We start from the raw sequence: 15,470 nt of genomic DNA, 5'->3' as shown, positions 1-15,470 counted from the left end.
ATCCTTATCTGTTAAATGGAGGAAATTATACCATTGTAGGTTTGTTGTGAGCTTTTGAACAGAGTGAAATGGGACCCACTGGTGAACTTTGAGCAAAGAAGTGACAGTTACTTACATTGCAAAGGATTGTTAGGCTACAATATGAAGACTAGACTGCAGGAATACAAGGGTAGAAAGTGGTAACCCACAATCCAGACATGTTGGCAAGAGTGATAATAACTCAGACTAGGGTCGTAGCAATGGAAATTGGGAGAAGTAAGCAAAGCATACTTTAATTTTCAGTAAATAAAGCTATATTGACGCCAAAGGTAACAAAATCCCTGGTGTATTGAATGTACTCTATGTGAGAGAGATATCAAAGAAGATACCAAGTGTTGTGAAGCAAGTGAAATAATAGAAGTGGCATCAACTAATGGAGATGTCATAACTGTAGACAGAGTTTGTTTGGTTTTGGATCTGTTAAAGAAAGATAAGATATCTGATGGCTCTGGTCCAATTATCTACTGCTGCTTAACAAACCACTCCAAATTTAGAGGTTTAAAACAACTGTCCTTTGTTTGCTTATGAATTTGCAATTTGGTAAAAGCTTGGCAGGAATAACTCATCTCTTCTTCATGTCAACCATGGTGACATCAAGGCTTGGAGTGACATAACAGCTGGGGACTAGAATCACTTGAAGGTTAAATCACTCAACATGTCCAGCAACATGTCTGGCTCTCAGCTGGGGCTTTAGCTAGGGTTGTTTGCTGGAACACCTACATGTGGCCTCTTCACAGGGCTTATTGGCTTTCTCAAAGTAATGTTGCTGGCTTCTAAGAGCATCCCAACAGAACCAGGTAGAAGTTTTCTCTTCTTGTATGATACAGCCTCAGAAATCACATAGTGTTTATTTCCATAATAGTCTCAACCCCCTCCACAAATTTCAGTGTATGGAAAAAGATGCTCTAGTTTTCTTTTTGGAAAAGAGTCAATGTCACATTGTAAAAAGAGCACATGAGATGGCAAATATTGTTATAATCCTCTCAGAAAATATAATCTGCCACAGATCTGTGAATAAAAATGTTGAACAAGTAGCTGAACATAACAATATAGAGTTCAGGGAGTTACCATAGTGGCACATGGATTAATGATCCATTGTTGTCTCTGTGGTGTCAAGGGTTTGATCTCTGGCCTGGGAACTTCCATATGCTGTGGTCAAAAAAGAAAAGAAAAAAATATAGAGTTCAAGAGGGTGGTCTGGTCTGGGTACACATATTTTAGAGTCTTTCACTTTTACATGGAATAAGACCACCATGTAAATAAAGAAGAAAACAACACCAAAGACTGAGCCCTGGGGAACCCCAACATTAAGATATCAAAGAGAAAAAGAACTTAAAAAACGGAGAATGAGTTGGGATGATGACCAAAACAATAACCAGAGAGTTAAGTTTTCTTCTTCCTCACAGTGTCTCTTCAAAATCCATCTCAAGATCTTCCCTAGTAATAGAAACTGAGTGTTTTCAGATGTCCAATGTATAGTATTTGGTTTGGGACCTTACTCTGGCCTGAGGGATGAAGCATAACTTGTCTAAATATGTCAAGAAAGTCTCTTCCCTTTGGCTATTGACTGATCAACATATGGGCATGTAACCCATTTCTGGCTAAGGGAAAGCAAAGGGATTAACACTAGGACCTTTATTTTCCTAAATGAAACAATATAGTCTAGCAAGAAAAAGTTTCTATCCTAAACCTCCTTCTCTTTCTTTAGGTGTAAACATACTCTCTGAGGATATATCAAGTGTTCTCTAACAATGGGGCTACAACATCAAGTGTAAAATAAAATATAACCTAGTAAAGGTGGTTGTTGAAAAGGTAGAAAGAGAAGTTCCTACAGATTTGGCACATTCTAGTTAAATTATGGTATTTTTATTCAAGAGCATTCACAACCAATATAGCCATTTCAATTTGTATACTATAGTCTTAGTTTTAGCTTGAAGTGTCACAAATTTGTTGGTATAATTTCTCTCTCCTATGTGTGCCTTATTTGTTACCTTCTTCACTGTACTGATATTATGACTTAATTTTTTAGCATTTGTCATGAAAGTAAAGCAGGTAATGACATTGGAAAAAGTACTTACAGCATATTACTAACAGGAAAGAAGGTATATTTTTAGAGTTGATTTGATATTTCACATAGATTAACTTAATCCTGAATACGTGTTTCTTATACTTTTTTATCTAATACACCCTTGTATGACCACCATTGCTTCACTTTTTTCCACTCTAAAAGGCACAGGAGTTTTATTAACATAAAAATATCTACTTAAAAAAAAACACCTCTAAAGTCAAATAATAATAGCAATGCAAGAAACAAAATAATGAAGAGTAATATAAAATTTTATAATAAGATTGCCTTTACATTGTTGTTTAAGAGAAAAGTGATTATCAGTTGAAAACTTATTCTTTATCAGTCATTGTCCCAAAACCTGGGGATAGAAAAATAGACCCAACATACATGGCGCTTCTCATAGATTTTTCAGTAAAGAATAGAGACGTTATCCAGTCCAGTGAAAAAACAGTGCTACTAAGCAGATGAATAAGTAAATATTAGGGCACAGAATTATAAAAATGACAGTATTGGGTACTTTGGTGTCATATAACAGAATGATACAATTTCAAAGCCAAAGGAAAAATAAATAAAATTTATCAAGGTGAATGTAGGAAGAATAATGCAGGTAAAGAGATTTTTTTCAGGGTGAATGTAGGAAGAACAATGCAGGTAGAGAGAAGAAGCTGTTCAAAGGCTAAAAGGAGAATAGGAAATATTTGGAAATATTTTAAAAAATCTAAGAAGTTCAGCAGAGATTAAGATATCAAACAGGTGGCAACAGAAGATTGAGGCTGAAAATTAAGAATCATAATAGGAATTCTGGACTACGGTGAGGTTAGGAGATAATTGGGAAGTTATTACAGTGGTATCTATGTAACACAAAACAGATTGAAATAGGGTTAAGGCAATGAAGATGGATAGTGAAAGTTATTTTAAAGAAAAAAAAAATCAGAATTTGCCGAAATCTTGAATTCACTTCAGTTTTACATATGTACAGTTTGGGTGTCTAAATGGAAAAATGGAATTGTCAAGAAGACAGAATTCAGCACACAAAAGTCAAACAACATCATACACCACATTAACAAAAGAAGAGTTAAAAACCATGTGATCATCTCATTAGATGCAGAAAAACCATTTGGCAAAAATCCAACATCTATTTAGGATCAAAACTCTTACCAAAGTGGGTATAGAAGGAACAAACCTTAATATAATAAAACCATTTATGACAAACTCACAGCCAATATAGTACTCAATGGAGAAAAGCTGAAAGCCTTCCCAATAAAATCTGGAACAAGACAAGGATGCCTACTCACACTATTTCTATTCAACATAGTGTTGGAAGTCCTAGTCATAGCAATCAAACAAATGAAAGAAATAAAAGGTGTACAAGCTGTAAGAGAAATGGCACTCTATGCAGATGACAAGATACTATATATAGAAAACCCTAAAGACTCCACACCTAAGTTACTCAAACTGATCAATGAATTAACCAGAGTAGCAGGATACAAGATTAACATTCAGATATTGGTTGAATTTCTGTATACTAACAATGAAATATTAGAAAAGGAATATAAAAATATAATACCTTTGAAAATCACACGCAAAATAAATACTTAGGCATAAACCTGACCAAGGATATAAAGGATTTATATGCTGAGAACTATAAAACATTAATCAAGGAAATTAAAGAGGATAAAAGAAATGAAAAGATGTCCCATGCCCTTGGAATGGAAGGATTAATATTGTTAAAATGGCCGTATACCAAAGCTATTTACAAACTTACAGCAATCCTTATCAAATTACCCAGGACATTTTTCACAGAACTAGAAAAAATATCCAAAAATTTATATGGAACCATAAAAGACCCAGAATTGCCAAAACAATCCTGAAAGGAGAAAAAAAAAAGCAGGAGACATGACTTTCCCAGACTTCAGACAATATTAAACAGCTACAGTAATTGGGTACTGGTACAAAAACAGACATACAGACCAACAGAACAGAATAAAGAACCCAGAAATAAACTGAGACAACTATGGTCAATTAATTTTTGACAAAGGAGGCAAAAATATAAAATGGGGAAAAAAATCTCTGTAGCAAGTGGTGCTGGGAAAACTGGACAGCTGCATGTAAATCAGTGAAACTAGAACACATCTTCACATCATACACAAAAATAAGGTCAAAACCACTTAAAGATTTAAACATTAAGACAAGACACATAAAACTCCTAGAAGAGAACATAGGAAAAAACTCCTCTGACATCAACCATACAAATGTTTTCTTAGGTCAGTCACCCAAGGAAATATATATAAAATCAAAAATAAACTAGTGGGACCTAATCAAACTTATATGATTTGCACAGCAAAGGAAACTATATATATATTAAAAAAGACAATATAAGGAATGGGAGAAAATAGCTGCAAATGATGCAACTGACAAGGGCTTAATCTCTAAAATATACATACAACTCACACAACTCAACAGCAAAAAAAACAGAAAAACCAATTGAAAAATGGGCAGAAGACCTGAATAGATATTTTTCCAAAGGAGACATTCGGATGGCCAACAGGCATATGAAAAAATGCTCAACATCAATTATTAGATAAATGCAAATCAAAACTACAATGAGGTACCACCTCGCACAGGTCAGCATGGCTATCATTAATAAGTCTACAAATAACAAATGCTGGAGAGAGTGTGAAGAAAAAGGAACCCCCCTACATTGGTGGTGGGAATATAAATTGGTATAACCACTATGGACAGCAGTATAAGGTACCTCAGAAAAGTAAATATAGAACTACCATATGAACCAGCAATCCTACTCCTGGGCATATATCCAGACAAAACCCTCATTGAAAAGATACATGCACCCATATGTTCTTTCTGGCACTATTCACAATAGCTAAGACATGGAAGCAACCTTAATGTCCATTGACAGATAAATGGATTAAGAAGATGTGGTATATATACACAATGGAATACTACACAGCCATAAAAAAGAACAAAATAATGCCATGTGCAGCAACATGGATGGAAATAGAGACTCTCATATTAAATGAAGTAAATCAGAAAGAGAAAGACAAATACCATATGATATCACTTATATCTGGAATCTAATATAGGGCACAAATGAACCTTTCCACAGAAAAGAAACAAACTTATGGACTTGGAGAACAGAATTATGGTTGCCATGGGTGGACAGGGAGTTTGGGGTTGGTAGATGCATACTATTGTATTTGGAATGGATAAGCAATGAGATCCTGCAGTATAGCTCAGGGAACTATGTCCAATCACTTGTGATGGAACATGATGGAGGATAATGTGAGAAAAAGAATGTATGTGTATGTATAACTGGGCCACTTTGCTGTACAGCACAAATTGACAGAACATTGTAACTTAGTCTTCAAAAAATGTTTTAAAAAAAGACAGGTTGACATACTTATCTGGATCCCAAAAAGAAAAGAAAAACCAGTGAACATGTTGATATGGCAATTATAGATATATAAATATAAATTGAAGCTTTAGACATATTGGAGAATTAAGTTGGCTATCAAATGGTTATTTCATTCATTAAGCAAAAAAATTGAGTACTAATATATAAACAGTTCTAGAGCAGACTAAGCTGAGAATCTAGAAAAACATTGGTGTACTCATTTGGATTTATACACACATTAAAGAGCTGTACAATAAATGTTAATCCATCAAATGTGTGCTAAAATATACATGACAAAGTGAAAATAAACTTTGTTCTTCTGCTTAGGTAAGATGTTTTTGAGATCCGTTGCAGCCATTATGACTAAAAATGAATATTAATATCAATGTCTGGATTTTTCTTTTAATGAAACATAGGAAAGCTCACTTAAAACCCCCCAAAAGATATGTAAATGATAAACTTACCCTTTCTCTGGGTGCACAGCTATAGATCTTGGTTGATCCAGGCCTTGGGAAATAATTACATAACGGAAGGAGCCATTGAGTCTGGCAACCTCAATTAAGTTGAAACCATGATCTGTCCAATATATGTTACCTAGGAGAAATACGGAAATGTTTATATATAGTTGCAAGAAAAAACTTATTTATAAGTAATAGCTAAAGTTAACTTTCTGAGCATTCATGTAACTATTAAATAATTTACTTTCTTTTCCTAAGCAGAAATCTATAAATAAGCTAAAATGCAAATACTTCCTAATCTCACACATCTGTGGTTTAAACCATATAATGATACATTTATATGTTAAAAAGAAAATGAAACTTCTCTCACCGGAAGAAGAGCTCTATTTTCATTTTCTACTGACTTTAGGCAAAATAGAACTTCTAACACTTTTGTTTACCAACCTCATGGAGCTTTCAGGAGATTTAGGCAAAGGTAACACCACATAATCTACTTCTACATAAAAACACTATCCAAAGGCTCAAAAGCATTAGAAAGAGTGAAGCCAAAAGCAAAAGAGACTATTTACCCCTGTGGCTAGAAGTATCAAAAAAATTTTAAAAATTATGTGAGTCAGAAACAGAATTTTTATGAAGCAGATTGAGTCCCTAACAATATAGGTGTGAAACAAAAGCAGAGAAAGCCATAGATTATACCAGCAATCCAGTCAACAGCTATCCCTTCCACTCTTCCCAAGCCATTGGTAATGATGTCTTCTTTCCAAGTCTGATCTCTTTTAACTCGGCTAATTTTATTGAAGCCCATGTCTGTCCAGTAGATGGTATCATTTTCTATGGATAAAAGAAAGGAAAAAAAAAACAAAACAATAACAACACACTATAAAAGATATCAACATATGTATTGAGAGCACACTGTATCAGTATTTCTGGGTTTGCTGGACTATGTGTTCCTCAGGAAAATCTGCTAATAAAAATGGTCAGAAAGATATTAAAACAACATGAGCAAACCTAGTTAAATGGTTTTCTAAAAGCATTTTTGAAATATATGCATATATAATCTAGCTTATCCTTTTAATTTTTTTCTTCATTTCCCTATTCATTTTAAGTCAATAAATACTTATCCCCTATGAATTTGCAATCTTGATATCAAACCATATTATTCTGGGCAGCAGTTTTTCTCTTAACATTATTCTTGGGTCTGAGTTCTCTGTGCATAAAGGGACTACTACCAGAGATAATCAAGAAAGTCTCAAAATAGAGAATGGAATGTCGCAGGAGTGGCCCAAGAAATGGCAAAAAAAAAAAAAAGTAGAGAATGGAAAGAAACAAACGCATGTCAAATATATAAAGGTTGTTTTAAGCATAAGGATATTTAAGATGTATAAAGCCTCAAAAATACCTTATCATCCAATTATTCCTTTTGAGGTACTTGTTTCCCAAATGTCAGCTACACACCCTGTGCATTCTTTTTCAAGCTCTCATTGTACAGATGGGTTTAGGAATACTTGAAGAATGACTCTACTATCACAGAGTCTTTAAATAACAGTGCCTTTTGAATATTTGAGTGAAAAATGTGTCTAAAGACTATAAATGAAATATATGTGCATGCATATGCATAAAGGGTAGCAATTATAGATCAATGATGTTAAATACAGCCACCAGAAAGACACTGGGGACAAATCATTAAATAATAAATTTGCCACCAACTAAGTAAGTTTTTGTGTTGTGACCTACATGGCCATTTGAAGAACAAATCCTTTAAGACCAATATAATTTCCATCTGGCACAGTGACAAAGGAAATAAAAAAAAAGGCAATTAGTATAATAAAGCCATTTATCAGTAAATTTGGGGATACTCTTTCAAATAAACTATAGTCTAAATTCTTTTACCTATCTGGGGAAAAATTCCAAATAGTGTCTAATCCTAACAATGGTTAAGTAAGATACACAATTGCTTAAATCAGAGCAGAGATACCATTTTCAAATATATATCTAAAAAGCAAGGACTTGTTCGATTTCTGCGACTTTATCAAAGTATCAGCTGATATGTTTTCATGATTGAAAGAGTGAATCAATCAAAAATAAGCATTATTTTTAATAATATTACACAGCATACAGAATCTGATTTTCTTATGCAAACAGACCCATCTACGTAACTACCTAATTTGTATTTCCTCTTTTTGTAGAAATGTCAATCTTGATATAGGAAAGATAAATGTTGGATTTCCACCTGAAACATGCTTCTCTTGCAGTCTTCCATATGACACCAACTCCATGCCAGGGTGGTATGATGGAGGGCACTTCCATCCTTTGTTTCTTGAGCGAAAAACCTTATATTTCCCTTGATCTCTTTTCCTTACAGTTTAAATCTAATCTATCACCAAATACTTTCATCTTCAATCTATTACCAAATATTTTGGCTCTTTTTATTCTTCTTTCAAATCATGTCCCTCATCCCACCACCTCTTATGCTCTCTACTTACCATGTAATCCAAGCCGTTATTAACTCTTGCCTGAGAGTTGCAATTGCCTCTAACTTGGGCTCAGCTTCCACTTTTGCCTTAGGACTCCCCTTTCCTCATAAGCCTTTTCTCTACTGAGGGTCCAGGGTCACCCTACTAAAAGGTAAATTACTATTTCTTTCCTTTCCACTCAAACTTTCTCATCATTTGCCCTCTTATCCAAGGTAAAAGTCAATTTCCTTCTCAGGACCTTCATGACCTACCCACATCCTTCAAGCCCCTTCAGATGGCATCCATCCACTCTCCTCCTCATTTACCCATCTCTAGTAATGAGACTTTTCTCTTCCTAAAACAAACCAAATACTGTTCAGTCTAAAGTTCTTTATGTTACTCTTTCTTCTGTTTGGAATCTTCTTCTCCAAGCTGCCTGCACAGCTCCATCTTAGCTCAAATATTCATTATCATATGGAAACTTTCCCTGACCAGTCTTATAGAAATGATTTCCTTGCCATGCTCCATTTCTCTTACAAACTTATTTTTCTCCATAGCATTGATTACTGTCAAACACATTATATATTGACTGGTTGGTTTGTTTACTATTTATCTTGTCTCACAGAAACATAATATCTTGGAGGGCTGGGACTTCATTTTGGTTGCTGCTTTATTTCCCTGGAACCTAGAATAGTGCCTATTACATAAAAAGCTCAAAGTAAACATCTGGTGAATAAATGAGTGAATGTCATGGGCTATACAAAGACTGGTTGAGAGAGGATACAGGAAGGCACAACTCTTACTGTGAGAAACTTTATAAGCTAAAGAACAGAAAATATACACATAAAAATGACAGTTCATGATAGTGCAATACGAGCAGCATATAATAAAGACGTGTTTTTATAAGAGTTCAAAGAAGACACTGACAACAATCTTCACAAGTATTAGGGAAAGGGAAAATAAATAAATATATCTGTCACCCTTACTGTTCTAATACTCTAATAGCTTTGCCAACCCTGCAAAATTTTCTCCAGTTTAATCAGGAAACATTCTTTCTCACATATACTACTATACCTTTATTATCATATTGAACTAAAATTGTATCTTTGCATTTCTTCTTCGAAATTGGATGTGAGATATATCATAGGTAGGGACTGCAATTGACCCAACCTTTACCAATACAGTCACTTGTGCATTAGACACTTCATGAATATCCACCGTGTGAGTAGTAGACTAATTTGTAATGCTGAAGCTATCTCTAAATGGTCAAGTCCCCTAAATCCCAGCACTGAGGAACTGAGATGTTTTCTTGTATTCTTTTACTAGGTATATTGGGAGATTAGTAGGCAAATAAATCATGTAGTGATGCTTTAAGGAGGCCCAAGAGGATAGAAGAATTAAATCACTCATCTATATCCAAATCCTCTTTCCTTACCACTATTTTCACACATATGTTCACACTTACATACTCTAAATGAAATAAATTCACTAAGATATAAGAACATGTCTTTGAATATCTGGGAATATCTGTAAAATTAATGTAATGTGAAGAATGTTTTAATTAGTAACAAAAGCAGGCTAAGAGAAGATAAAAATTTTACAACAAACTTTAAAGACACAAAATGGAAATATATATATAAATAGAAAGGAAAGACTATTATAACTGTTCTGACATTTATTTCAAAATACGACATTTTTTTTTACTTTAATTATCTCCATTCAACAGATTCTTATAGAATTCTCAGTGTGTGCTAAGCATCCATATTGGCATAGGAGTATGGTGGTAAACATGACAGCCAGTCCTTGGAATCATGAAGTTTACTCCCAGGGTTGAATTTAAAATAAACTATCCTAAGACACAGGATAATAAGTAGTGTTTTATATAAAACTAGAAAATTAAATTTGCAACTTAAGGTAATAGCAGTTTTACTTAGTGGTCTATTTTCTTATGATTAATTAACAAACACTTATTGATCACCCAATGTGAACACACTGGATTTCATGTTATCTTGGGCTGTTGAATCCTAGAAAATTCAAAGGCATTTCAAACTATTCTATAAGACACTATACAAATATGAAAAAGCAACCACATGAAACACAATATATAAGGTTACTATGCTTCTCTCTTTTAATCACCAGCACACTAGGAATATAGTAGACTAGAATGAAAAGAGTCTAGTGTTGGTTCTTATTGTTCGACTATTTACCAGGACACTTTCACAAGGTAACTTTGTCTTTCCTGGCCTCTCTTTCTCATATATGAATATGAATACATAAGCATATCTGGGAGAAAGAGAGAGATACAGATACAACTAAGAGAAAGCAGAGTTTAGATAACTTCTAGGTTCTCTTTCAAACTGTTCTAAAATTTAATTTTTCACTTGCACTTAAAGGGCGCACTGTATCTCAAAGTATAGCCCAATTTTAGCTGTTACAAATATCTTCATTTTTCCCTGTAATTTTTGCTCATTTTGACTAGCTCTGTTGTTTGAGGCTAAAAGGATAACACACTGATTTTTCCCAGATCATGCTACAAGTGGCTATTTAGCCACATTTTTTTTTTCCAGTGGCAGAACTTTGCATTTATCCCATTAAATGCCAGCTTGGTAAATTTCATTAGGGATGATTCTGCCTGTTGATTTTTTTTTTTTAAATAATGATATTTAATGAAACTTTTTTTGTGATATTCATGAATTTGATAAATAGGTTTTCTATATCTTCATTCAAACCAGCATTACAAATGTGTTGAACTAGATCTCTCTGAGGCAAATTGTTTCGCTTTTTATTATACCTTTATCGTGTATAATTTATGCATATTTAAGTGTATAATTCATCAGTGTACATCTTGATGATTTTTTTCTTAAGGAACATAGCCATGTAACTACCACCCAGTTCAAAATACAGACCACTATTAGCATCCCAGAGCCCCCATTTGTATCCTTTGCAAATTAGAAGCCTTCCTCTTCCCCAGTGGGAATTCACTATTCTGACTTTTATCACCATAGATTTATTTTCTGAATTTGCTATAAATGATATCATATAGTATATACCTTTTGGATTGATTTCTTTCATTCAGTATTATAATTATTACACTCATCTTTTCTGTTGTGTATAACACTTTTCCATGGTGTGAAAATACCTATTTTGGATAGTCAGATTGTGTTCAATTTCTGACTTTTATGAACAATGATATGAACATTCTTGTCCTTGTAGCAGAAAAAGTGTATTTCTCTTGGGCTCATAAAAAGAGGTAGAATTGCTGAGAAATAGGGTAGCTTTAGTAGGTAGGGCTTATTTTAATACAATAATTAATATTTCAAACAATTTTCTCCAAAAGAAGAATCTACACAATAGCCTTTCTACAACCACTGTTGAATGCTACCACCCCCTTCATATCTGGCTGATTCAACCATGAAGACGTCCTAGTACAGGTGAACATGCAAGAAATTTTAAATATGCTCTTATTTCCAGTGACTAGTCACCATGATTATCAACCTGATTTATAGTGTTTATCTTGTCAGATAAAGGACAAATGACTAGAGTAGCACACTCAGTGGAGTAAGTCAGAGAGAGAAAGACAAATACTCTATGGTATCATTTATCTATGGAATCTAAAAAATAAATCAAATGAATATATATAACAAAATGGAAATATACTCACAGAAATAGATATCAAACCAGTGGTTACCAGTGGGGAGAGAGAAGGGAGGAAGGGCGGGATAGGCCATGGGATTTAGAGATACAAACTATTGTGTATAAAATAGATAAGTAACAGGATATATTATATAGCACAGGGGATTATAGTCATTTTTTTATAATAACTTTAAATGGAGTTTGATTTATTGAAATATTGTCACTATGAATCTAATATAATATTGTAAACCAACTACACTTCAATAAAAATTAATGAATTAATTAAAATATGTAACTAATTTATAAAAAAGAATTACTTAAAGATAGTTTAAAATTTTAAGTACTGAAATATATGAATTTGACCATCTCAAGTTATCTACCCAATATTTTTTTTTTCCATACTGTTGGACCCATTACACTCTACCCCATACTTAAATAAAGACAATTATGCTCAATTTCAATAGTTATCTTTAGGAAAATTCTACATAAACTGTGTTCTGGTTTCTTGACAAACTCGGGACTGAGTTCTAGAGAATGTTTTATTTATGGCAATTGAACTATTATCTACAGATAGACTCTTTATTACCACATAGAGAAAGGTGTCAGGATGTTTTGTACGTTTAGCTTTTGTTGTTATATACAAGTAAGATTTGGCTGGATGGAGCCAATTCAAACTCATACTACCAATGCTCATACAGAACCTGTACTTTAACTCTGTAGAAATAAAAAAAGAAACAATATCCATTTCCCCACCCACCACTCTAAGCACCAACTCTTACTTGGAATTTAATTATTTGCTACCACTTTCATATGAGCTGGTTGTAGACATCTTTCCCATTTTAAAGTCAGAAACATAAGCATTCTCCATGTTTTTTTGGTTTTTTGTTTGTTTGTTTGTTTTTGCTATGTATCAGCAGTGACCTTAACAGGCCCCAGAAATAAATCATTTCTACACTTACAAAGGCTGTCTTAAGGCTGTGCAATCCATTGATTTCTCTAGTTTGGCTAAGATGATAGTTTCCAAACTGATTTTCCTTGTAAAACTATGACAAGGCAGTTCAAACCCTATCTTTCACTCTTTCAAAATTCACCTTCTCTAATTGTTGGAAAGAAGAGACTTTATCATATCTTTCCTGCATTTTCTAGTCATTGTGTGTCTCAATGTAGTATTTTGTTTCTGTTGTGCCATTTCAGTCCAGATACAGGACCTAGTTTTGTTTTTTGTTTTTGTTTTTTTCTTAATGTACTTCTACTCCTACCCACACTCGCATGCAGAAATTTGAAATACAAACAATGCAATAAAATTCATGCATGCATGAGACATGAAGATTTACTATCACCATGGCCATGCCCGCTATAGGCCTTTTTTTCAGTGGCAGCTTAGTATTGTGTCCTAGTTTACACCTTATCCTCAGCTCCTCCCCTCCCCTCCCAATTCATTTGATCATTCCCACACATTCATTTGATCATTCCCACACATTCCCACACAGATTAGTTACTCTTCAAAAAGAAACCATCTCTAACCATTGCCCCATTCTCAGCAACAGGCCTGCCTTTACATCACTTAAACTCAGCAGTTCTTAAATGGCTGCCCATTAGAATTGCTTGGGGAAGTTTAAAAAAAACAAACCAAAAAACAAAACAAAACAAAAACTGAAGATGCAGGCACATCTCAAAGATTTTAAATTGCTTAGTCTGGGCTAGAGTGCAGGTTCAGAATTACTAGTTAACCTGTCAAAGATAGAGAAAAGAAGAAAAATATTTGATTTTCACAGGGTCCAAGATCTTGAGAAGGAGATCTCTATTATAAAATGCTACTCCCAATACACCACACCCTGCCCTAACCCCCATTATAATATCATCGCTATTAATGGCACATGGCTAAAGGAATTTTCAAGGAGGGAAATGAGAAAGAGTTCGACACAGCCTTAAGAATATTAGCTTTGGGGATTTTTTTCTCTAGTTCAGGGAAGGCTTTAACTTGAAAAAAAATTTAAAATTATTTAGTCGATTCTGATATGCCACTGGCACCAGATCTTTTAGAAATCATTGTTCTTCAGTCTATGCCTGAATCAGGCCAAATCACAAGGTGGCTCATAGGGAGATTACTTTGCCTTGACCCTTCTCCATCCCAACAAGCTGGTTTATTAAACTATGTCTATGTCCTATGCCGCAGGTATGTATTCTTTGCTTGATTTAAAAATAATTATATAGATACTGAGAGCCCTGAAATTGACTATATTTCTCTCCCTGCATTGGTTATTAGAACTACAAAAATTAGGACTTCCCTTCGTGGCTCAGTGGTTAACGAATCCGACTAGGAACCATGAGGTTGTGGGTTCGATCCCTGGCCTTGCTCAGTGGGTTAAGGACCCGGCATTGCCGTGAGCTGTGGTGTAGGTTGCAGACGTGGCTCAGATCCTGCGTTGCTGTGGCTCTGGCGTAGGCTGGCGGCTACAGCTCCGATTCGACCCCTAGCCTGGGAACCTCCATATGCTGCGAGAGTGGCCCAAGAAGTGGCAAGAAGACAGAAAAAAAAAAAAAAAAAAGAACTACGAAAAAATTAAATTTGCTGCCAACCTGTGAGAAAAATACAGAATTTTATGTGCTTTTTATTCCTAGTTTCATGTTATTTTTCCCCCTAATTTTTCTATTATCACTCATTTCTTCCATCTTAGTTATTCATCTTATTGCAATTCTTGCACTTTTGGAAGCTACAGAAAAAAAATTTTTAGAATATGATAAAATTTACATATATTTTAAACATATTATTTGTTATAAATAAGTGACAACTAAGTTGAATATCCACATTGTAGGGAACAACTAGGAAAACCAAGAAAATCCAAGGCAATGCAATAAAACGTTAAAATCGTGGTTTACACTTTTTTGTCCCTAATCCTTTTAATGTTTCTATTTGGGTACATATTTTATGATGTATTCAGTAATATGCAAAACATTAATAATATATATTCTTTATATGTAAATACTTTATTAATAAAATATAATCTTTGTTTCTTTTGGTTTAATAAATGAAAGGCTTAATACTACTAATTCAACTGCTACTTTCCCTCTTTTTTAGCACTCTGTGCCATGGTGCACCAGCTGAAACCTCTGGAGAAGACTATGATGTTATACAAACTGAGAGGAAAGCAAGGTCAGTCAAGGTCATCAGGAAAGATTTTGTGGAAGAAGTGAGGCTTTGGCAGATCCTTGAAAACTGGGGAGCATTTGGATTAGAAGAAATCCACAATATAGTTCTTAGAAACCTAGTTAAGAGAAATAACCAATTTCATAAATGTAATCATCTTTGCAAAAGGTGGGAGGGACAACAAGATCATTTGAGGAATAGTCTGAACAAAATCTGTGATGACAGCCAGTTCTGAATTATCAGATGCCTGGGAACAGAT

The 15,470-nt window shown here is 34.1% G+C and overlaps 1 protein-coding gene across 1 annotated transcript in view; it reads right to left on the bottom strand.

Annotated features, from left to right (window-relative positions):
- Nucleotides 1–15,470, bottom strand: part of LRP1B (LDL receptor related protein 1B) — a 1,901,444-nt gene that overhangs the window by 463,478 nt on the left and 1,422,496 nt on the right. The window contains exons 36-37 of the mRNA XM_047772014.1: nucleotides 6,674–6,808; nucleotides 5,984–6,113 (exon numbers count right to left, since the gene is read on the bottom strand). Coding sequence (XP_047627970.1) covers nucleotides 5,984–6,113; nucleotides 6,674–6,808 — 265 coding nt within the window. The remainder of the gene's footprint in view (nucleotides 1–5,983; nucleotides 6,114–6,673; nucleotides 6,809–15,470) is intronic.

Source organism: Phacochoerus africanus, chromosome 3 (genome assembly GCF_016906955.1).
Source record: "Phacochoerus africanus isolate WHEZ1 chromosome 3, ROS_Pafr_v1, whole genome shotgun sequence".
Classification (NCBI taxonomy): Eukaryota; Metazoa; Chordata; class Mammalia; order Artiodactyla; family Suidae; genus Phacochoerus; species Phacochoerus africanus.
The sequence above is the reverse complement of the archived record's forward strand: the minus strand, read 5'-3'. Positions and strand labels throughout refer to the sequence as shown.